Here is a 25,522-nt window from a genome sequence, read left to right on the forward strand (position 1 = left end):
CTTAAACACACAAACAAACAAACCCTAACCGTGTATATCATGTCATGTTGTCTATATTGATATGTTCTTACACCCTGCTGAATTAACTGCTTTCATATAAGCTGGAGAAATAATGCCAAGCAGGGATTATGTCCATAGTTTTTGCTCTGAGACAAACACTGCATGTTTCTGATGCTTTCAGGTGAGTGGCAGTGTGATGAGTGTTTACAGTGGAGACTTTGGTAATCTGGAAGTGAAAGGAAACATTCAGTTTGCAATTGACTATGTGGATTCACTGAAAGAGCTGCATGTTTTTGTGGCCCAGTGTAAGGACTTAGCAGCAGCAGACATAAAAAAACAACGTTCAGACCCGTAAGTACATCTTGGAGTCACCTACTTTCTCTTAGTTTTCAAACTGAATCTTGTAGGAATAAAGAAGAAAATAAAAGAATTGAAAAAGAGTCTTTGTGTGACTTTGTTAAAAGGACTGTTTGAAAAGGTGGAGAGAAATGCTGTTTTATTTACTTTATAAACTTATATGTCAAACATTAAAATTATAAAAATCACAGAGAAACACAAAAAGTTTCAAGTTGGAAGAAACCTTTGAAGACATCTTATCCAGTTCATGCATATTACAGATAAGTAAATAAGGGATAGAGAAAACAACCCATATATGTGAATTCAGATAGCAGCAAAATTAAGAATGAAAACTTGAATCCCTGACTCTTTCCAGAACACTTTCAAATTTTTTAATGTTCTATGGTGTAAAAAAATAATTAAGATTTTAGAATGACATAGCTTCCATTACTTAAATTAAGTCCTACAGAAGAACTTTAGAGAAAATTATTAATTCATATTTTAAATCACAATTTTAATTGCATTTCATTTTATTTGCAAAAGTCAGATAGTATTCTCCACTCATCCCTTTGTAGAAGTCTAATTCTTAATTACTGTGCTGGGCCAAACCCAATATTTTTTCTTTCATTTTTAGTGTAAAAACAGTGGGGCCCAATGTTCTTCATTTTTTTAATTGGCGCAATTAGATTTGTGTCAAAATTAAATATTCCCCAAAAAACAATAACAAAAACTTAAAACAAACAAAACAATAACAACAATAAAAACCAAAACAAACAAAAAACTGGAAGCACCAAAGCCTTTTCTCAATAGAAAACTAACCAACAGAATTAAGCACTATTTTAGAGGCACTCTCCCTTCCCCGTACACGTTGGGAGGCCAGGGGGCAAAAATGAATTCAGAAAATTTCCCTTAAAATCCTTCAAAACAGGGTTGTGGTTGTGGCTCATCTAGCATGCATGAGGCACTGGATTCGATCCTCAGCACCACATAAATATAATAATAAAAAAGGTATTGTGTCCACTTGTAACTAAAAATAAATGTTTAAAAAAAACTTCACTTAATATTGTTTATCTATTCCATTAAAATCCCTTTCAGTATCTAATTATAAAGGTGTTGTTGTGAACATTTAGTACTTACTACTTTTCTCCATGTGGTTAAATAATTATTGCTGCTGTCAGTTTTCATTGTGTTTTTTTAAAATTAATTAATTTTAATTAGGTATATATGACAGCAGAATGCATTTTGATTCATTGTACACAATTGTAGCACAGCTTTTCATTTCTCTGGTTGTGCATGATGTAGCGTTGCACCATATGTGCAGTCATACATGTACCTAGGGTAATAATGTCATTGTGATTTTTAGGAGTAGACGTGGAAACATTTTTATCTTCTCTGACCTACTTGTTTATTTTGTCTTATTTTTAGATATGTAAAAACTTATTTGTTACCAGACAAAGGCAAAATGGGCAAGAAGAAAACAGTGGTGGTGAAGAAAACCTTGAATCCCGTGTACAACGAGATACTGCGGGTATATGTGAACTCTCTTACATAGGAAAATCCTAAATGCTGACCTGTGCAATTTAAATAGCCGTGTCTTCTTGGGTAGTATTTACACAGATAAAGTCAGTCACCAAGGAAAAAAGAAAAGAAAGGAATATAAATTTCTGAGAATCTGCTCTGTATGAGAGGCTGTCCATGAGTGTTATATGTGTTATGTCATGCCCTCCCTGTGCATCCCCTGCTGATGAGGCAAATGAAGCTCAGAGAGAGAAACTGGCTCAAGGTTACAATTTTGATATTTCTATGCTTAATTTTTTTTATGATTCCCATTACCATGAAGAGCAAGTCCATCCTTAATAACATGCATACCAGTCCCTTCCCAACCAGAGCTCTGACCTCAACTTTACTTTTTCATAATCTTTGTTCTAGTCATCTTATATTCCTTTCTGTACTCTGGAGGAAGTACATTTTCTTGACTGCTGTGATTTTCTGTTCTTCTGGGATGGAATAGTTATTCCCATATTTTTTCCCTAACTACCTCCTACACAGTTGTTAATGCCTCTTCCTATGTTCCTATGTTGTTAAATTCTAAGTTCCTTTGCTGTCTGCTGCCTCAAAAACCTTGTTTTATGACAAACTTATGCTAACACTCAGCACTTTATTCTAGTGGTTTGTTTGACACTAAATTTTATACTCCATGAGAGCTGTGCTGTGTTTATAGTTTGTATACCTTTGGAAAATTATATATCTGCATCTCAGATCTGAGAAATGGGGAAAATGATGGTTTGGGGATCTGCAAAAGAAAAATAGTAGTACTTACCAGTGCAGTAGTTGTAGATATTAAAGAGTTAATATGTGTGAAGTGATTAGCACAAATTAAACATTTAACAAATGTTCATAGGTAGTACACTGTGTAGGATAGGTGCCAAAAAATGTTTATGAGAAGGATAGATGGATGAACAGATGAATGGAGAATATACCTGGCTCACACACCCATAATTCATTTTCTTCTCCCAAACTCTATCATGCTGTCTTTGTTGTGACTAGCAGATCATTTAAAACTGTAAAAAGTGTTATTCATTACCTTTTTCTGAAAACTCTTTTTTTTTGGGGGGGTGGGTACTGAAGATTGAATTCAGGGGCACTTGACCACTGAGCCACATCCCCAGCTCTATTTTATATTTTATTTAGAGACAGGGTGTCACTTAGCACCTGGGTTTTGCTGAGGCTAGCTTTGAAATAGTGATCCTTCTGCATCAGCCTCCTGAGCTGCTGGGGTTACAGGTGGGCATCACCACGCCCAGCTGAAAACTCTTTAAGTATTTGATTATCCTCTGGGAAAAGAAGAAACAGTTAAATAAATTCTTAATCATCCATGGTGGAATTAGCCACCTGTGGATTTTCTGTAAGCAAGTTTTTAATTACTGTTTAACTGTGATATTCCCCACTACCTTTCTATTTCTGAATCAGCTGCTTCAACCCTATACTCAGGAAAAGCCAGCTAATTTAAATGGTACATGCAGAGAAAGGCAAGTTTGTACAACCAAAATGGGCAGTCATGTAATACATCATAAAGCCAAATGGGGATTATTTTTAGATTAGAAGTACTATTATTCTTTCTTGATTATATGTAATCAAGGATTAACTTATATTTGGCATGAAAAACTGTTGGATGACAAATATTCTCTGCTTGATCATGTGAAGCTAGGGAAAAAACAAATTTTTATTGTTTTTTGAAAAATATCTTGTTTTATGGGGATGTTGATAGGGAGGGGTGCATGATGGTATATAAGAACTCAGCACTTTCTGCTCATTTTCTCCATGAACCCAAAACTGCTCTAAAAAATAAAGTCTATTTGAAATGAGCCTTGTCCTCAGGTAGAAAAAGATAACTAGATTATATTTGATTTGCATTTTTAGACTGAATTTGATTTACATTATATCTAGTCTGAAAACATCCATCAAACATTGAATACTTGACTTTTGTTTTTAGAAAGCTATTACCAGCTATGATATTTGAGCCATAGTCTACTTTTCCTGAGGGGGGGGGGGTCGGGGTGGGAAGAACATCAGATATAATGAAAGATGAATTTTAGCTCTTTGAAATAAAATACTTAGAATAAAATGACTTTGCAATATTTTTGAGACTTGAAACCTAACAAATGAGAAAATTTGATCTATGCAGATGACTTTCTCTTCATCTCTGTGACATGACTTTGGAGTAAAGTAATGTTATTCATTGTTTAAATTTCTTCTTTGAACTGCAGTATAAAGTTGAAAAGCAAATCTTAAAGACACAGAAGCTGAACCTGTCTGTTTGGCATCGGGATACCTTTAAGCGCAATAGTTTCCTGGGGGAGGTGGAACTTGATTTGGAAGCATGGGACTGGGACAACAAACAGAACAAGCAATTGCGGTGGTACCCGCTGAAGCGGAAGGTAAGTTCGGAGGTCCTTGTTAGGTTGGTGTGTGACCTGATATGTAGGAAAAAAGTTTAGTGACTTAATTTATGGTGCTGATCTATAGTTTAGAGTCACTTTAAATTAGGGTGAACTTATTTAGCTTCTACATTCTGTGAAAAAAGAGGAAAAAGAACTATAGGGAGAATGTTTGAATCCTTTAACAACAAGTATTTCAGAGACTTTAGGAAGGTCATTTAAATAATTCCTTTCTTTGAAAATTGAGACATACTTTTAACCTAGTATTTGTTCAGATTTGATGTTTCATGATTTACTTGAAAGGAAAGTGTGTTATTTGGTTGTTGGATGTAATGTTTTATATCAATTAAGTCAATAATGGCTGCCAAAATCTTTTATATCTTGTATCTGTATACTATGAATTACTAAAAGAGATATGATTATGGATTTGTCTCTTCTTTTAATTTGCTGTTTATTTTTAGTTTATCTTACTAATATTTTGAATTGGCTAAGGCATGAGGATGGTGAGTTCAAAGCCAGCCTCAGCAGAAGCCAGGTGCTAGTAACTTAGTGAGACCCTGCCTCTAAATAAAATGTAAAATAGAGCTGGGGATGTGGCTCAGTGCTCAAGTGGCCCTGAGTTCAATCCCCAATACCTCTCCCCGCAAAAATAGTTTTATTTTTCTGTTGGATTGACTACTATCATTTTAAAATATCCTTTTTTACCTCTAGTAATACTTCTTGTCATAAAAATATGTTTTGTCTGTATAGCTCATTCATTCCGCTTCCATTGGTTAGAAGTTTGTTTCTATCCTTTGATTTTCATCCTTTCTGAATTCTTGTAGCTATGGTTTTATAAGAAATATTTTTAATTAGTCAAAATATTTGTCTTTTAATTAGATTACTTAGTGCACTTGCATTTAATGTAATTATTGACATATTTGGATTCAAATCTTAGTATTTCAATTTTTTTTCTTATTTCCACAATCACCTTCTTTGGGAGTAATCAATTATCATATAATTCCATTTTCCCTTCTATTAATATATCACTTACAGTTTCTTTTTCTTTATTAATTACTGTAGGATTATATTATTCATCCTTGCATTGAAAGTGTCTAGTATAAGGGGTATACTTCAATGGTAGAGCACTTCCCTAATATGCACAAGATCCTGGGTTTGATCTCCAGCACAACACACACACACACACACACACACACACACACATACACACAAAAGTGTCTAATACAAATTAGGATTTTTACCACTTCCAGGACAATGAAAGAAACCAAGACTATTTTAACTCTATTTATTCATTCTCTCATATTTGTAGTATTTTTATCATGTTTTAATTATGTGTATATTTAAGTCCCAGAAGACATTTTGTTTTATATAATCTGTACATTTAAATTTGACCATGTTTCTTTTCTTCTCTATATCTTTTTCTGCATCTCTGTGTAGTTATTTTTTTGTGTTCAAGACTTCCCTTTAGTTTACTTTAGGTGCTAGCAATGGATTCTTTCAGGTTTTCTTTGTATTATACTATCTTTTTCACATTAGACTTTGAAGGATATTTTTGCTCAGCTGCTAGGTTGTCAATTATTTCTTTCAGCACTTTGAAGCTGTCATTCCATTGTATTATGACTTTCATTTATATTGCAAAGTCAGTTATTAGTCTTATTTTTGTTTCTTTGAAGTTTATGTATTTGTTTCTTGTCATATTTTAGAATTCTTTTTCCTTTAATTTTTAGCAATTTTACTATAATAAACTGAGTGTAGTTTTCTTTGTATTTACCCTGTTTTTGGTTCACAAAGTTTCTTAAATCTGTGTCTTTCATCAATTTTGAATATTTCTCAGCAATTATTTCTTCAAATACTAATTTTGCCCTACTTTTTCTCTCTCTCTCCTTCTGGAACTTCCAATTACATGTGTGTTATATAACTTTTTATTCTATCTCATGTCTCATATTCTTTTCTGTATTTTATATTCTTGTTTCTCTATGCTTCAGGCTATTTTTTGGCAACCTATCTTTAAGTTCAATAATTTTATCTCCTGCTTCTACTCTACCATTTAAACCCATCAACAACAGAAAAATTATATTTTTCAGATTTAGATTTTCATTTGATTGTTTTGATTCCTTTTCACTCATAAATAGTATAACTATAGTAAAATTATTACAAGCATATATTCAGTATTTTAATCATTTGTGAGTCTCTCCTATTTCTTTTTAAATCCTGATTTGATCACTTGGGCCTTTGTCTTTGTGTTCCTGTTCACTTTTTATTGCATGAAAAAGTTTAAGAATAATTTGAAAGGGTATACTTTACTCCTGAGGGATAAAATACAGATAGACCACCTCAATCCAGTCTGAGAGTGAGCTGACAATTTAAGGATATGCATTTCCCAAAAGTTCCCAGGCAATGCTGCTGCTGCTCACCTAGAGACCATAAATTAAAAGCCACTAGTCTAGGATATTTTCCAGTGTCATTCATTCTTAGGAGATAATCTATCCCAATTTTTGTGCCCTCAGCCCCATGAGATTGCCAAAAGCGCTGCTCAGCTCAGCAGTGTCTTTCTGCCAGATTTTTTATGCTCTTAGTTTTGCACTATGTAAAAATAGCTAATTCTTCAAAGTGAAAAGCAGAGAACAATGTTGGGCTCTAAGATCTTGTCCATTTGAGTCCTTTTCTGTCTCAATAATTTTTTTTTAACTCCTTCAAATTGATTTTTTATTTTTTTTAAATCTTAATATGAGTGATGGTGTAGTCTAAGCCAGGCCATCAGAGCTAGAAATGATAAACATATATAATGTCAACCATTATTTAGTATCATAATAAAACAGTTCCACTAAAAACATAGTTCCCAAATATTGCATCAAAATCATTTGAGGCACCTGTTTCTAGTCCTACCCAAGGTCTGCTGAATCTGAATTCCTCAGAAGGTGTCAATAGCATTTCTGATACATATACATGTTTTGGAACTAAATAATCATATTTGAAAGTAAAACTCCCCCCTCCATGCTTGAAAATAACAGATATGCATATTAAAATTTTTGTCCAGTCATTGTAATTCTTAAACTCCTATGCATTTGGTCTATAATAATCAGGTTAATACAGCTTTGAAAATGAGTTGACTTGTTCACCCCACCTTCCCATGCTATCTCCCATATTTCTTTAAAGAAAGAGAATGCAAATTGTTTTATGTGCTGGCTGAATAACTAACAAAATTTATGTGTTTTGATAAAATTGAAAGCATCTTAGTTCACCTCTCCCACCTCCAAACAAACCAATCTGATTTCTCCACCATCTTTGAGACTAAAGGCCATGAAATGTTTACTGGGTTCTCTGCAGGGTTTTCTAAGATTCACAGCTTTGTTTTCCAAGTTACAAAAATAATAGTTTAATTATGATGCAGAGGAAACTTTTAAAATAGCGTGAGTTATACATAGTCATAGAAATAAAACAGGTATGGCCCTGTAACAAAGTACCCACAAACAGGATAAAATATCTGTGACTCACACTTGCTGATATTCCTTTATTTTTCAGACAGCACCAGTTGCCCTTGAAGCAGAAAACAGAGGTGAAATGAAGCTAGCTCTCCAGTATGTCCCAGAGCCAACCCCTGGTTTGTACTGATTTTCTATTCAGAGCCATGCTCTTTGCTTATCCCTTATCTCTCCAATGATTTATTGTTATATTTTCAAAGATGAAGCTCTAAATAAACTTACTAAGTTAATAAATGTATAAATCAAATGAATCAATTCTCTGTTGTAAACTAGATAACTCATTTTTTATTATTGTGGCAAAAAATCATATAACATCTTAACCATTTTTAATCACATCACTCAGTGATGTTAAGTATATTTACCACTTTGTGAAACAGATCTCCGGAACTTTTTCATTTTGCTACTCTGAAACTCCCCCTTTCCCCTATTTCAGTGCTGTTTTCTATTTCTATGAGAAATTCTCATTTTTTCAGTCCATTATACAATCCTTATTTTAAGTTTCCCTTCACTCTTCAAAAAGTTTTTATCTTCACCATGTGAATGACCATTCCTTTATTCATAATTTGGGCCTCATGATAATGCTGTGATAAAAATGGAACTTGAGTATGTTTTTTCACAGGTAGGAATTGGAAGAATTCATAGGAAGTCCTTAAGAAATCAGAGCTCACCGGTCTTCCATTCTCAGTCTTATTAATTTTTTTTCTCAAGATTACTAATCACATCCTTGACATTAAGGCCTCAAGTCTTCAGTTCAGTTTAGGAATTAAAAAACTGGAAGAAACTAAATGCCAGGTCCTATCCCCACCCTGTTTCTCAAGAAAATTCCCCAGGGGGTTATCCTTAAGAGTCTATAGGAATGTTATGATTGAAACTAGTGGTTACAGATTCAAATATTTTCAGTAACAAGGTAGTAAAGTTAGTGATATGAAAGAAATAATAGAGGTGAGGGCAGTGGCTGAACTAGAAAAGGTATTCTATTTAAGTTTAAAAAAAAAAATCAGAGGGCAAGCAGGACACATCTTTAGGCCAGAATCCTGCCAGACATCGTCTTGTAACTTCTGGATCCTCCTAAAAGGCAGATTTTTTTTTTTTTTTTTTTTGCATATAATTTGTATCCTGTCATTTATGGTCAACATGCATAGAAATGCTAACTTCATTGCCCTTTTCCCCTCTGTCTCTTTGTGGTGTGGATCAGGAGAATGGTATATTGTGGTGGGCTCTACTTTGTCTGAGTCTCCCTTATGTAGGTTTTCTTCCCTGGGATGACTTCCTATTCTCCTCAACCTATCCAAGCCTTAGATGAAGTCCCATATCCTCCCTAATGCTTTTGCAGACTATATTAGCCTTCATTGACCACATTATTTTCTAGAATATTGCAGTAATAACTTGGCATTTCACTTTACATTGCATTTTATAGTTTTATTTGAACTAGTCTCTCCTGCTTAACATTTAATCTATACTCCAAGGGTATAAATTATTTCTTGTATATCTAATGACATTCCAATCACAGGGATGAACATATTATAGATGATCATTAAGTACTGTTTGGTTTACTGATTGAGCTACACCATCCAGAAAAACCTGATATTGTTCCTCCGTCCATGTGTACCCCATCTGGACAGCAACTTCAGACTAAACCAGCTTATTGGCAATTATACATAATATTAGCTAGTATGTATGCATGTACAACAGCCCTATAAAATACAAACAAACACTTTCAACAAGAAAAATGGCTATAACTATGCTAGGACCTATTTGGTTACTTCATACTCAGATACGTTTAAAATTCCTTCTATCAGCACCAATTGATAATGGTGTTAATATTTGAAAGGATTATGTATTTCATTGAGATATTTTTAATATAGCTATAAATGGATAACTCATATTCCTAATATCTGATCTTGTCAAACCAAGCAAAGCTCTCCAAAAAGGATGAAATACTGTGTACTTAGAATAAATATGATTTTTTTTATTCTTATAAGTTATTTTTATGGAGTTCTCTGAGTTTAGTGCAGCTGGACTATGAAAGATAGAGTTAGGCATATATAGGTTTTGTCAATTTGATACCATCAAGCACTAGCTAGTAGCTAGCATTCCTGTGCTAGACCATTTTAGGGCTGATACCTTTGGGTGCAATATTGCCAAAAGAGAAATGGCAGTAAAACTTTTTTCTATTTGTTCTCTCCAGGTAAAAAGCTTCCTACAACTGGCGAAGTGCACATCTGGGTGAAGGAATGCCTTGATCTGCCACCACTAAGGGGAAGTCATCTAAATTCTTTTGTTAAATGGTAACAGCATTAATGACTCAGTCTTCTTCAGTTCTTCTATAGACTAGCCTTTGCTGGCTGGTTTCAGTTTTCTGTATCTGTGATGTTGAAATTCATCAATTATAGCTTAAATGAATTTACTTGGTATAATGGTGATTTAAACTAGAGGAATCTGTAACATGAACTTCCAAATCTTCATTTAGTTTTAAAATCATAAAACTAAGAGGTCATATGTACAAATGGAACTAGAGACCTCAAACTCAGCTAAGCAACATCTTCTAGAGGTACATCTGTTGGTGAGGGCAATAATTAATACAAAAAAATTTATCAAATTTCTAATGGTGGGATATCATTCTCCTTGACTTCTTTGTAAACAGGAAGCATTTCTCCTTTCCTTTGTCCCACATGTTTTTGATCCATCTGCAAAGGACTCTTGTATCAGACTGCAGATATTTGGAAAATGATTTGCTAAGCAACCCCCTACTAAGAGTTAGCTCATAGAGCTTAAAACTGTTGGGGCTTTTAAAGGGTAAACTTTTTTCTCTGTTATGTGTAAAAAGTGACTGAACCTAGTAAGTAATAATTGAATAGGTATTATGATGATCTAACTCTCTCTAATTTTATCTATATAGAGTCTATTAGAAGACAAATTGTAGCTATTTAAATATATGTGACATAGTTTTAGGTATTTATGACTTTATCATTTCCCTGTGTATATTCTTCATAGTTATTCACAGTTATTCACTGGTAAGAGTTTTCAGCTCAGGTCAATCTCCCATTGTGAGACCACTTTCAGATCTTCTTGCCTTAACAAGAAGCATTATGTATTAAATTCCTTCAATTATTACCATAAGTAAGACATAAGTAATTGAAAAAAAACAACATTTTTTTTATTCCCAAGGTCAACCTAGCAAGTTGATTTCTTTTTTCAAATGTGTATAAGAGTAAGTCTTTATGCCACCATAAAGCATTGGGATAACCCATGCTTCTAAAATTTAAGAAATCCTCAAGCATTTGCTATTGTATAAAGCACTTACTTACCACAGACACTGAACTAAGCATTTTGCATGTTTTATTAATTCTAAGATCAACCTTATGAAGTCAGCAACACGATTCCCACTTTGTAAACCAGAAGCAAGTGTCTGAGAGGTGAAGCAACTTCCCCTAGAATGAACAGCAAATAGGTGGCAGAGTCAAGATTCAAACCAGGTCTGGGCAACTTTGTCCAGGTCTTTGCAGCATAATGTATCTTCTCCTACCCTTCCCCAAACCGCCAACACTCTCTCCATACCTTTTCCTCCATTGCTGATCTTTAGTAGCTGTGCTAAAGTATATTGAAAGAATAAGTGTTCACTCTTATTAAAATGCTCTCACAACAATGCCTCTTTTTTTGTAGTACCATCCTTCCAGACACAAGTAGAAAAAGTCGCCAGAAGACAAGAGCTGTAGGGAAAACCACCAACCCCATCTTCAACCATACCATGGTATACGATGGGTTCAGGCCTGAAGATCTGATGGAAGCCTGTGTAGAGCTCACTGTCTGGGACCATTACAAATTAACCAACCAGTTTTTGGGAGGTCTTCGGATTGGCTTTGGAACAGGTAATGTTTCTTACATTTTAAATTCTCTGTGAACCAAATTCCCCTGGAGACACTAGAGGGTTGTTTGTTGCTTTGCTTCTTCCTAGTGAAAATAAATATCCTGTCTCCATAAAGTTTAATGAAATGAATGAGTGAAGGGATGTCAGACTGTATGCCAATGGCTTTCAGTATGAGAAATAACAGGGTGTCCTGTCTGTTGATACAGAGCTTAATTTATTGTTGGTGGGAGGGGTATGGGGAACAGAAATGTCTATATCACTCTTCTACCTTGAAAAAATATTTATGGTCCTTTGAGACTAAAGGTGTGTTTTTAATAATAGCAACTAACATTTATAGAGACTAGTCACTGTATTCAATGCTTTATTTGCATTATTAATTCATTTAATCCTCATAATAGTTCTATGAGGTTATTAATAATATATTTCTCATTACACATATATACCACAATTTTTCATATCTCTGTTTGTATATTAAGTATGTTGACACCCAATTTGAGTCTTCTTAAATGAACTTGATTCTTTTTTTTTTATTGGTTGTTCAAAACATTACAAAGCTCATGATATATCATCTTTCATACATTTGACTCAAGTGTGTAATAAGAATTGTAATGCAAAAAAACCCAAAATACATGTATAAAGGCATGCTTTGGCGTAACTACTTTATATACAAAGATATGAAAGAGTGTGCTTTATATGTGTAATAAGAATTATAATGCATTCTGCTGTTGTGTATTTAAAAAAATTAAATCTATTAAAAAAAGTAATAATATACTTCTCAAAAGAACCAATATTCCAAGAAATTAAGTAACAGAGCTAATAAGGGACAGAGCCAGAATTCAAAATTGAGTCTGCTAGGTGCCAAAGCCTAACCACACTTGCAGAATACTCCAAACCCCTCTATGCTGCTGACAAATTGTTATCTGTTTTATATTCATATGAAGAGAAGTACTTAGTCTGAGAATGATCTCAAAAATGTGGTCTACTCAGATGGTCAAATAGTTCTTTTTTATGTGATGTCCCAGATCTGCTTTCTGGTTGTATTAAAACTCTTTATAGATGTCTTCTATTGGTGCTTATAGTTAGGGAATAACAACACCGCTCCCCCCCAATACCATTTCCCCAATGGGCTATTCCATTCTAAATGCAAAGTCCCCCCAACACATACCTTCTTTTTTTTTAATTGTTAAATCAGGTAAAAGCTATGGGACTGAAGTGGATTGGATGGATTCTACTTCAGAGGAGGTTGCTCTCTGGGAGAAGATGGTGAATTCCCCCAACACTTGGATTGAAGCAACACTGCCCCTCAGAATGCTTTTGATTGCCAAGATTTCCAAATAAGCCCAGAACCTACTGCTCCTCTGCTGAAAACTACTACAGAGGTCAAATTGGATCTTGAAAATCTGACTACATGGACAAAGATTCTCGCTTCCTTCTGTTGCCACCAATAAAGACTACACAGCATGTTGAAGTCATCTGCATGTGTTTCTTGGATTACAAGGGCCCAAGGGACTTAAATACTGACAAGATATGTGACTTACTTGTAACTCCAACATTAAAGGAGATACCTGAGCAAGTTAGAAAAATTGAACTGTTGCTGCTGCTTCAAAGATTTTTCTGCCAAAAATTATTTCATTAGGAGTATTTTTAACCAACAGAGTGTTCTGGTTTCACACCACATTTGTGTTATGGTTAAACCTGCCACTTGATTATCCCAAACCCCTGCAAGTACTGGTACTTGTAAATAGGTAGATTGTAGAAAAAAGTAACAAAAATACTCCTGGGGTAGCCTTGGAGAGGAGCAACATCAGTGATGACAAAGAATTACACAATAAGATAACTATTTACCCTGTAATCTCTAATAATCTGGAATTCCATGTTAGGGCAATAAGAGGAACATGACTGAGCACATTTCTACCTTGAGAAACTGCTTTTTCTTTCCCCCAGTCTCAAGTGTACTTTGATGCCACCCACTGGCCATAAGTGGAATTCAGCTCTTGGTTTATTTTGGCTTAATTTGAAAGTAGGTCTCAAGTTTGTATTTTGTATAGAATATGTTTTTAAAAAATTTGCCTATATATGATTGTTTTCCCCATAACTTTATTATATTAAAGCAGTATAATGGTAGCCACAGATGTGCTTTGCAACAAAGTTTTAATTAGAATATAAATTGTTAAATTTTATTGTATTTCCTATATATGTATAATTTTCATAAAATATTTTGTAAAAACCCTTAGAATAAATTATCATACGATTTAAATTGTGTTGTCAAATTAACCTGGCTTTGTACTTTAAATGAAACCCTTTATAAGTAGGAATCATAAAATCTAAACTGCCTAAAAAGTCTTATGAACTTGGGCTAATATTATTCTAGAGTCTTCACTGTAACTTTTGGCACTATTTCCCCCAAGCAGACAGATAATATAGGTTAATATTTATTCTTAAAAATTTTTCTCCAGAGAACTCTTGGGATGATTTTAGTACATGAAATTTACTCCTCCTTAGGACTCAACTAATTTGCTTTTCTCAAAACAAGTGCCGATTTAATGTAGGTTTGATGAAGCCTAGATAATAAATGAGTATGGCGTCTTACAACAGGTATCTAGTAAATGTTATCAAAACCTCTAACTGCTCGCCTCCTTGCCCAAACAGATACTAGATGGCCTTGTGTCCACTTATCAGTAAGAGACTTACCTAGGACAACACCCCTTCCACTGTCTCTCTAGGTCTTTTCTGGGAGTATTTAACTCTATTCTCTTTGACCTTAAAGAAGGGAAAGATGAGTTAAGTAGAGCTCAGCCTGGAATGCAGTAACCATCAGTGTAAATCCCATCCTGGCTTGTCCATGTCACAGAGTGGACAAGTTCTTTGTTCTGTTACATGTTCAACTACCTCCTAGCATCCAGCCAACTCTGGGGCACTAATGCGATAGGTTCTGGTATGCACTGACCTAGGATCAGGATTGCCTGCATCTTCCGATGCTCAGATCCCTCACCTCCCAAACACCGTGGGTGGGCAATAGAACCATCTATCCACAGGGGGTTTCACACATTTTCTTCTGGAAAGGAAAATACAAATTATAAATTTGATCTTATCTTACCACAGAAGAAGGCTAAGTGTGAGCTTCATGTATTTTAAAATGTAAGCAGCCTGAAATCTTCTGTAAAATCAGGTAGAAGGGTTTTTTTGAGCCAGTGTGACTCTTAGGCAAAGACTTGCTGATCCTTCAAAGCATGCTTCCTGAAACTGGAGGCATTTCCCTAAACTGCATGTTTTAGGGCCTTTTAAGTCCCACCCCCCACCCCCTGGAAACCTAACTGGAAAAAAGCCCAACAGGGGGATTTATTGGACAGACACTGGGTTAGCTCATGGAATTAAGCAACTGCTTCAGAAACCTAGGTTAATTTGGGGGACTTGCAGACTGAAAGTAGGAACTCAGATGCTATCTTTTCTCTCTCAAGAAGTGGGAAATAGCACCTCAGGTAGCCCCAGCATCACAACCTCCCAGTTAGATTACTTGTCCTTCTTAGGTTCTATTTGAGAAATCTCTGAGAGAAACTGGCCAGGTTTGCATCACATTCCCACCATGGAACCATTCACTGTGGCCAGGAGTAGAGGCAGTAAGGTTTCATAATTAACCCGTCTTCAGTAATGTGCCTACCCTGTGGCCTTGGGGAAATGGTCCCTAGTTAGAAGAATAGAGTGTTGTTTAAACATGGATGGTGGAGAAATGAATAGTAGGGCATTCACGCCACTTTTGTCTCAAAAATATTTCAAAAATTTTAAATGAAGTAGTACATCTAAGAATCTTCTCTGGTGACTCCTTCCAGAGAGGCCTAAATTCCCCCATCCATCATATCTGCTACAACTTCTAAGGAAGTAGTAGTAATCCTGAGGACCCCATGGCCTGCTCACATGACCTAAGAGTCCACCAAAAGCATGATTACTGTTAACCTACCACTCTTCCATTCTCCCAACCTATGGTTCCCAGATAATGTGCTTGGTCCTCTTTTTACATATCCCTGTCATTCATACTTACTATCAAATAAGAAGTTCCTGAACATCTGCTTTCACTAGCATTCTCATTCCCATTCTGCTTTGGGATTGCTCTCCTATCTTCTCTCCTGTCTCCACTCCCTCCCAGGCTTATGCACTAATTTCTTTCCTTTATTTCATGAAACAAACTTTGTCCCCACACACTTAATCAAATTACAGAACATTCCTTCTGATTTTTTGGCTAATTTGTTCCAGAAAACTAGTTTTCCTTTAGCTTCATGAAGAGAAGCCTCTCCCATATCCAGTACCTCAGCTAGCATGTAGGATCCGATTTCAGACCTTTGCTTCTTTATTTACCTCTTTTTTCTAAAAATATGCCATCCAGTTACATCAGGGAATGGAGAGTAATGGTTAAGTAGCTTCCAGAAGAGAGGATTTGGATTTGAATCTCCCAGTTAAACCACTTAGTGGCAGTGTGACCTTGGGCAAATTACCTAACTTCTCCATCTTGTCTGTTGAAGGGGGGATAAAAAAGGAACTTGTATTTATTCTGTAGGCAAAAAATACATGAATCAAAGTGTTCATGCTCAACAAATAGTTCTCAGAAGAATACTTGCTGTTATCATTATCCCCTTCACTCCCTCTTAAGATCATCTACCATCCTTCCAACTAACCTCATTTAGTTGGCTCCACAGAATAGGGAATATGTATCAAACACCCTGGATTCTTAGTACCTTGACCTTGATTTAAATGTCCTTAGTCTCCATTCCCTTTCAGCCACATGTATCTATGAATTTCATAGGTATAGTTCCCTATGACCTGGAAACCATTCTGCCTCTGAAACATTAAATCCAAACATCCCACTCTGACTAAAATCTTCTATACTTTCAGTTCATGATTCTTTAACATCTATTCTTAAAATGCATCCATAAAGCTGGGTGCAGTGGCACATGCCTATAATCCCAATGGTTTGGGAGATGGAGACTGAGGAGATCTCAAGTTCAAAGCAAGCCTCAGCAAAGTGAGAGGCTAAGCAACTCAGTGAGACCGTGTCTATAAATAAAATACAAAATAGGGCTGGAGATGTGGCTCAGTGGTCAAGTGTCCCTGAGTTCAATCCCTGGTACCACCCCTCCCCACTCAAAAAATGCATCCATGACTTCAGTCCCTAAAATCTCTATCAGTTGCTTCCCATTATCATTCCTCTCTCCAGTCAGCCACTTTCTGACAAATAGCCTTAACTTACTCCCATTTCTTTCCACTGAATACCTACCTCCCAGCACTATCACAGATTACAGCCCTACATAAGTTCAACTGAAACACTCTTCTCTTATGCCCTTAGTTAGAGAAAAATCACACATCCACCCTGCCTGCAATATATATGAGAAACTGACAGAGAAGATAGTGTTGGTAGCTTTACATCTATAATATTTTGTTTGTTTTTTGAGATCCTTTCTAGTTCCTGCCACTCTTACTTTGATTCCGTGAGTTCCTTCAATGTTCTGTGAGGCAATAAGTCCCCATTAGCTTGGCCAAACCAAGTTGAGTTTCTGACAAAATAGTCATGACTAATACTCCCCTCTTCATCAAAGACTGGTTTATACCCTTCCTTCTGTCTACAATATACTTGGTTCTTACCATTGTATTCATAAGAGGAGTGATATGTCTGATTTCTCCAAGATTACATTAGCAGTTACCACACTGAATTGCTGATAGTATTTGTGTGTCTCCATCACTAAGCTGAACTCATCTTGAGAGCTAGAATTGCATAATAGACATAATCATTTCTCAGTACATGTGAGACGAATGAATGAGCAAATGAACAAACAAAGTGAGACTTAAGATTATGGGCTTTGTTATAAAAAGATCTGGATTTGAATCTGTCTTTATTATTTATTCTTTGGGTGATCTGGTGGCAATTTGCTTCACCTCTCTGAGACTTGTTTGTTTTTTTTTTCCCCCCTATAAGCTATAAAATATAGACATAAATGCCTGGTTCTCCAGAATATTGTTGGGATTAAAAGAAGATGTTCAAATGCCCAATACCATGTATTTATTCTATTTAATTTTAGCTCAAAAAGGAAAAAAAAATCCTTTGGGACAAAGTTTATAGTATCATATTAATTTTAAAAAGAAAGACAAACTCTCTCCATAGATAGAAACTCTCTCCATAGATAGATAGAGCTATCAACATTTTAATAAATAAAAACATTCAAATAAAAAAGAGATATTGAAATACTCAACAAAGGCAGGTAAAGGAGACTCATTAGTTTCCCTTAGGGAAAGCAATGGTCTGCTTTTATGCTGGACTTTTGAGAAGGGAATATTCTGGAAACTTTCAGAATTGAAGGTAGCTGGAAAAAAAATAATTGAACAAATAAAATAATCATGACACAGAGGAGTCAAAGGTGATCATTAAACTTCTTTAAGGAGAATGAAAGTATTTATTTTGTTAAGTATTCTTAGCATCTAGCACTTTATATTGCAAATACTTACTGAATTAAATTAATGAATCTTGTGATATTCTCAGCCTTGATAAGTAATCTGTGGATATGATGCTACTTAAACTAATTTTTATATAAAGAAATAGAAACATTTTTTTAAATGTGAAAAAATGATGTCACAGACAAATATTTGCTGAGTGTTCACTGTATGTAAGGAACTTAGAAAGTTAAAAAGGAGGGGGAAAGCATCCATACTGTCATTCTGAAGAAACAACTACTATTCATATTTTGAGTATTTTTCTGTCTTCTTTTCCTTTTCATAGGAAATATATTTAAAGAATTCTTTTTATTACACCATACAACCATATATATATAAACACACACACATATATATGTATAACTATATATATAAACTATATATATATATATATAAAGTGATCAACAAATAAAATTTTCAATATATTTAAAATTAGAAGAAGAGCATTGTAATTTTCTAGTTACTTTCCTTTTCCTTAAATATCCTATGTTTGACATTTAAGGAAAAGTGAAAAATTCTGGTAAGTATAATTCACATTTTTAAATCTTTGGAATCTACTTTCACAAAACTTCAATATCCTATAATTTAAATACTTGTTAAAATTTCAGCTTAGAAAATCTCCTTGCCTTTCTGTATAAACAAGAAATTCATGATTTGGGAAATGAGACTTAAACTTTAAGATTAAAGGAAAAATCTGGAACTCTGTTTTGTTCCCAGTGAGATGTGAAGCATTTTAAAAATCCATCTGACATCTATAATGACACAGGTTTTTCTTTATCATCATGACTTAGGAGATATAAAGTTGGACCCCCAGAAATAGTGATTACAGGGATAGTCAACTGTTTTGTCTATCTTAGCATTAAGATTATTCTAAATAAGTTTTGTTTCTTATTAAAGTTATCTAACATAAATATTTGCTGCGTCATTAAGATTTACCTATAAATTATGTTTAATGGCTATACAATATACTGTTGTATGAACATATCATAATTTTCTTAACATTCCCCTCTTTTGGACATTTAGGTCTCCAGCTTTTAGTTAATGTAAACCATATTGTAATGAAAAGCTTTGAGCAAAATGTTTTCTTTCAGATTATTTTCCTAGTAAAGATCTACCTAAAGGGCAATTTTTAGTTCAAAAGACATAAAAAATGTTTTAAGTTCTCAATATATACAGTCAATTGATTTTCACCAACACCATATACCTGTCCTTGGTAGTCATAAGGAGATTTTTTTTTTTACTAATTTGATAGATTATATGGTATCTAATTTTAACTTGCACTTGTTGGATCATTGTTGAGACTCAATTCTTGGTCATTTTTATTCCCTTTTTTGTGAATTTAATTATCCATTTCTCTTTTTAACATGTTAATGTTTTATTGGCATTTATAAGCCTTTATAAAAATGTTAATTTTGTCTTACATTTATTAGGGATATTCTCATTCATTCTCATTCTCTCTCTCTCTCTCTCTCTCATTGGAATTCCTTCAGCACACATTTATCTGAGTCTCTCCAATGTGCTAGGCACTGATGTAATCATCAAGGAAGAAACACCTTCCATGCTTGATCTCATAGTCTAATTAGATCATCTCATAGTCTAATGGGAGAGGCAGGCAGGTAAAGCAATGATTGTAATAAAGCTTTCACAGGCTGCACTAAGAGTACAAATAAAGTTATAGTGGATATGCTAAAAGAGGTATGTGGACAATTCCACATGTAAGGGCCACAAATCCCTTCCCAGAAAAACGATTCTTAATTAAGTATAATAATCTTAGTAAATTAGCAGAGTGACAAGCTCCAAAGTGGGACAAGGCATTCCAGACAAAGCAACACCTTTCCACCAGGCCAGAAACCTGGTTGGTACGGGAAACTTCTGTATTTGGATTTGCTAGAAAGTAAAATGTCAGGCAAGTTCAGAGGATGAAGGAACTGGAAAAACCTCAGAGGTCACATAATTTAAAAAATTACAAGTAACTACAGATTTTCAATGAAGTCTAATCAAGCTGCTTTCTTCTGTTCTCTTACATAATGTCTAAGAAAGTGCTTCTTGGCCCAGGATTTGATGTTTACCTTTTCTTTTACTAGAAGAAAATACTTTGATTTTACTTAACCTTACGTTGGACTATTTAATCCATCTGAAATTGACTTTGATGAATAAGAAAGTAAGCCTCATTTGTATCTCTTTTTTTCTGTTTTAATATGTATTACATCTATTTTCATTAAACTTTTATGTGATCTTACTTTGCTAATTCAGGGAGTGGTGAATTAAAAAAATCTATTTTCATATAAGGACAGTGGTAGGTGAAATGATGGAAATTTCACTGGGATTTGCTCGTTCAATATTTAAATATCAAACTGAGTGGGGCCAAACATGAGGGAGCAAACTCCCAGCCACTTAGGGACCTGGCTCTCAAGGAGTACTACTGCTACTTTGTGTTCATAAATTGCACGTTTTTGAGAAGACAAAAATTACAGAAAGTAATTTATTCTCCCGACAAGTGAATGGGGAAGAATGAGAAGGGATAAGATGGTATAAACTTGATTTGTTTACTCCTACTGGAAATCAGGGGGAGTCAGATTTCTTCCCTGGTGTGGGCTAAGAATTGAGTGTGGTTAGCATCTCTCTGGCTGTACAAGCCAGATACTGACTGTGAACTGAGGGATCCTTGGTTAGAAAGCAAGGGTAACTTGACAGATTTGCTTAGGATCCCCTCCCCCCTTTTCCTATTGTTACTTCACAGCATTCTGAAGACCTGCCCACCAATTACAGGACTCTTTACTGGAAAAGTCAGCTGGAGTGCCAAGAGTCCCTAGCAACACCCTGAGGCTTTTGAAATCAGCGTGGGAGAGACTGTGTGGTCAGCTGTTAGTGGAGGAAAGCTTCTATGCCTCAGGAAGAGCAGTCACCTGGGATGGACACTCGACCAGGTGAAGAACCCTTAGATAAGCAAAATGAAAAACAGAAAAAGGAGGAAGAGGAGATGGAGTTTAAGGAACTGGAAGGGCTGAGGGAAGCCTTGGCAAACCTGAGGGGGCTGTCCGAGGAGGAGAAGGGTGAGAAGGCAATGCTTTGCTCCCGTATCCAAGAGCAGTCCCAGCTCATCTGCATTCTGAAGCGGAGGGCCGATGAGGCCCTGGAACGCTGCCAGATCCTGGAGCTGCTCAATTCAGAGCTGGAGGAGAAGAGGATGCAGGAGGCACAAAAGTTGAAAGCCCAAAGTGAGCATGCCCTGAAACTGGAGGACCGTTTCAGGACCTTGGCAGCCAACCACGAGTTGATGATCCGCTTTAAGGATGAATACAAGAGTCAGAACATCAAGCTGAAGGAAGACAATGAGAAGCTGAAACTGGAGAACAGCAATCTCTTCAGCCAGGCTCTGAAGGACAAGGAGGCCAAAGTATTGCAGCTGACCACTAAGAGCGAGGCCCTCACCAAGGAGCTGGAGGCTCTGAAAGAGAGGTGTGCTCAGGATGCCTGCCAGGCACAGGCCCGAGAAAAGGAGCTGTTGGAGCTACAGAGCCAGCAGGACCGCGCCCACAACAAGGAGACAGAGCAGCTGCGCAGCCAGCTGCAAAGCCTCCAGCAGCAGTACCAACAGGCCATTGAACAGATGGCAAAGGCCCAGGAGACACACAGCAGCCTGAGTCAAGAGCTGCAGGACAGGCTGCAGACCATCACTCAAGAGAAAGAGGAGCTTCTGCAGCTGTCCATGGAGAGGGGCAAGGTGCTTCAGAACAAACAGGCAGAGATCCGGCAGCTTGAGGAGAAGTTGGAGGCAGCAGATATGGCTAGGAGGCATGCGCTAGAGCGCTTTGAGCAAGAGGCAGTGGCTGTAGACAGCAACTTGAGAGTCCAGGAACTTCAGCGCAGAATGGATGGGATCCAAAAGGCCTATGATGAACTCAAGCTGCAGTCAGAAGCCTTCAAAAAGCACAGCCTAGATCTTTTAAGCAAGGAGAGAGAACTCAATGCCAAACTCCGCCATCTCTTTCCATAAGGAAGCTTCCCCTGCTTCTTGTCTTCGATTAATAATTTAAATATTTGTGCCTTAAATTATGGCAAGAGCAAAGATGATACTCCATTTATTATACTTTCAAGCACAAAAGGCAATTTAAAGAAAACCCACTTGACTATAACATTGCTGTTGTTACTACTGTAAAGCTAACGCTAATTTTCAGTTCTACCATCTAGAATACACAAGACTTACAGAGTTCCTTCTGTGCCCTTGAAGTCTTCCTAAATTTGCCATCAATAACTCCCTCATTGCATAACTTATTCATTCTTAATTTCAGATATCTTTATATATCCTGAGATTCTAAATTAGCAGCTCCTATGATTCAAGTGTATCTAAAATGTACAATAAGATGTGCACAGTAACTGTAGATGGGTAGGCTTATTGTCTCACATAGTTAAGATTGCAAGCAAACATATTAGCATAATAGCATGAATACATTGCAGAGAAAAGAGCTATTTATTTTGCATTAGCTCAGCAAACAAAAATTTAGAAAAGTAATTTATTTACCAAAATAGGCCACCTTTATTGTAGTCATTCTACATGAGCAATAAGATTCAAATGAGTTAAATCAATTTTATTTTTCTTAAAGCTTGGATCTCATCCCATTTTCTTAGTTTTCTCCTTAATAAAAACAGGATTTGGTTGTGCAATAATGCAAATATCAATAGTTTCATTTAATATTGTGTAATATGTTAATAGATAAGAGGCCTCAATTGGGGGTAACAAGTCATAGCAGACCATTAATGACTTATATAGTAACTCATAGGTATTGCTTTCTGTTTCTATTAGTATATTTTCCTGTAATTAACTTTTTCCTCTTTTAAAAAATAACCTAAGATGAATGTATATATGTATTCTTAGGCATTTTTGTAGGAATACCTCAATTTTGTAAGAAGAGTTATAAAAACACAGTAGTTATCATTTATATTTATGTGAAATTCTGAAAATTCTTAAGGGTAATTGTTTAAATATACTTTTTATTTCCCTATTTTCCTAAATTTAATTATTGATCTATAAACTTTATTATGACTACTTCTCAAAATAGATTATAATATAGTATTTTTCTTGCCCAGTTCATGCCAAGAATACCAGTTTTACATAAATTAGATTTACTCAAAAAATATTAAGTGGGGAAATCTTTATCTCCCCACTTTAATGTTCTCACCTGTCCAAACCCAGTGCCTTTTTAACAACAACAAAAAAAAAGTGCATGCATTTTTTTAAACCTATGGTATCATACTAAGACTATGCTATTAAATACAAAATTTTCTCATCAAAATAGAAATCCCTTTTTGCTTCAAAGAATATTCCTCTTATAGTTTACAACAAATCACAATGTGGAAACTAATTTAGATGTGCTTATCATTTATTGAGCCCACACTATCATTTGCTGAAGCAATTCAGATAAATTGTTTTGTTTAATCTTTAGGGGGGTATTCAAGAAGATAGGTTCATTCCTGTCTCAAAGAGGGGGAACTGGCTTTCAGTAATTTGCTTAAGGTGACTTTTTCACTGAAGGATCTGGGATTTCCAACTGAAATTATTCAGTGTGAGGTTATCTTTCATATGGAAAGATATTGATTATTGGCACTCTGAATAGGACTGAGTAAGCCGAAAGAAGCGTTGCTTGCCTTGGAAGAGCCCCCAAGACTAAGTCTAGGGGCAAAACCCCACAAACCATTATAGACAATGTGATGTGGCTTTATATGTGGTGCCATGAGGCCACCAGCGGAAACACACTGGGCATCTAGTGCCACCTGGGGATAAGGGTTGAGAAGAGAAGGCTGCCAGGGATGACTAACATGAAGGGTAGTTCTTCAATTAGTAGAATGTCATCAGGCAGGGAAAAGGGACAAGGATTTGAGGCAGATCATGTGGAAGGCATGGAAATTTTTAAAATGCCAAGAATACTTGGAGAAATTATAAGTAGTTGAGAGGAGGTACAGATACAACTGGAAAAGTAGGTTGAAACCAGTATATAGGGGGTCTTTGAAAGCCAGGCTGGCCCCTTATATAGCTGAGGGAGTTTTGCAGGTGGAGGTGAGCAAGGAAGAGAGGAGAGATGCAAGCCAACAAATGGAAACCTCAGACCCAGTCCTCTTCACACCTAGGTCAAGCCCCCTTGTGTGTAGGTATGACATTACCATCCTCCCTCCCTCCCACTCCTCCTCCTACTCTACCATTTTAGGTGGACAGGTGTTCCTGAAGAAGCCTGCAGGTGGGTAGGTAAGGGGCAGGTGCATGTCCCCTAAGACATGTAGGCATAAGGGAAAGGGCCCTGTTGCTCAAGTCTAAGAACAATACCGCTTGAAGCCACACTAAGTGGGGCTGGGTTGTAGCTTAGTGGTAGAGCACTCGCCGAGCATGTGTGAGGCACTGGGTTCAATTCTCAGAACCTCATATAAGTAAATAAAAAGGTCCATTGACAACTAAAATTTTAAAAAGTCATGCTAAGGAGTTTGTATAAGTTGAACTGTATAAAATTGATCCTAAATGGTCATATACAGGCCATTTTTAAGGCTCACTATAACTTTGAAAGATTTTTGAAAGGAAAGTGGAAAATGAGAAGGTCAAAGCCCAGTGCCTTGAGAACAGGAGGGAAGAGTTCACAACGTAGACTAAGAATGTGAGAGGAATGGACACCTTTCACATGTCAAGTGCTTTTAATTTTATTCCTATGCCACCTTCTCAAGAAAGATTCAATTATTACTATTTTACAGATGAAAAAAGTGAGATTCAGAGAGGGTGACCTGTCCAAGGCCAAGCAGCTTTGGAGAAGCAGGAGTGAGATTTGAACTAAAGACCTTCCAGCAGGGTTTCATGGGTGTGTCCCTCCATGGGGCCTCCACACTGTCACTGTCATGAAATTCTTAATTTTTTAACAAGGGACCCCCACAGTTTTCATTTTGTGATCAGCATTGCCAATTAAGTAGCTGGGATTGCTTTCTGACTGTAAAACCCATGCTTTTCCCCACTACACAAACTACCTTCTAAATAACCACAGAAACATTTTTTTTCCTCTGTGCTCCGCTTTGCATTCTACCCTCTTGGCAGTCATCTTGTATTTAATCTGTGACTCGGAACCACACTGGATAAGTAACTAGTTTAGCTGGGCTGTGGAATGCTGCTCTATAAAGTGACGCTTAAATGTAAATCCGTCCCCTTCAAACTACTCTCTTTGAGAGGAAATTTAAAAAACAAAGACTGAGTGTGGTGGTTTGGTGGCTCAGGCCTATAATCCCAGCAACTAAAGAAGCTGAAGCAGGAGGCTTGCAAATTCAAAGCCAGACTGGGCAACAGAGACTCTTTCTCAAAATAAAATCATCGAAAGTTACTTGTATATTCTAAGGCCCTTGGTTCAATCAAGTGGTAGTTGTAACTCAGTGGTAGACCACCTCTGGGTTCAAAC

The 25,522-nt window shown here is 36.0% G+C and overlaps 2 protein-coding genes across 2 annotated transcripts in view; both read left to right on the forward strand.

Annotated features, from left to right (window-relative positions):
• The window catches only part of Sytl2 (synaptotagmin like 2), a 133,099-nt gene extending 119,351 nt beyond the window's left edge, over positions 1–13,748 (forward strand). The window contains exons 14-20 of the mRNA XM_076846565.1: positions 182–351; positions 1,762–1,864; positions 4,104–4,274; positions 7,797–7,875; positions 9,945–10,044; positions 11,420–11,625; positions 12,817–13,748. Coding sequence (XP_076702680.1) covers positions 182–351; positions 1,762–1,864; positions 4,104–4,274; positions 7,797–7,875; positions 9,945–10,044; positions 11,420–11,625; positions 12,817–12,962 — 975 coding nt within the window. The 3' untranslated portion in view covers positions 12,963–13,748. The remainder of the gene's footprint in view (positions 1–181; positions 352–1,761; positions 1,865–4,103; positions 4,275–7,796; positions 7,876–9,944; positions 10,045–11,419; positions 11,626–12,816) is intronic.
• A 7,231-nt stretch (positions 13,749–20,979) lies between these two features.
• Positions 20,980–22,095, forward strand: Ccdc89 (coiled-coil domain containing 89). The gene has a single exon (XM_076843906.1). It carries the CDS (start codon positions 20,983–20,985, stop codon positions 22,093–22,095), a length of 1,113 nt encoding a protein of 370 aa, XP_076700021.1. The 5' UTR covers positions 20,980–20,982.
• Positions 22,096–25,522: the final 3,427 nt, after the last annotated feature.

The sequence above is a fragment of the Callospermophilus lateralis genome, chromosome 2, assembly GCF_048772815.1.
Source record: "Callospermophilus lateralis isolate mCalLat2 chromosome 2, mCalLat2.hap1, whole genome shotgun sequence".
Classification (NCBI taxonomy): Eukaryota; Metazoa; Chordata; class Mammalia; order Rodentia; family Sciuridae; genus Callospermophilus; species Callospermophilus lateralis.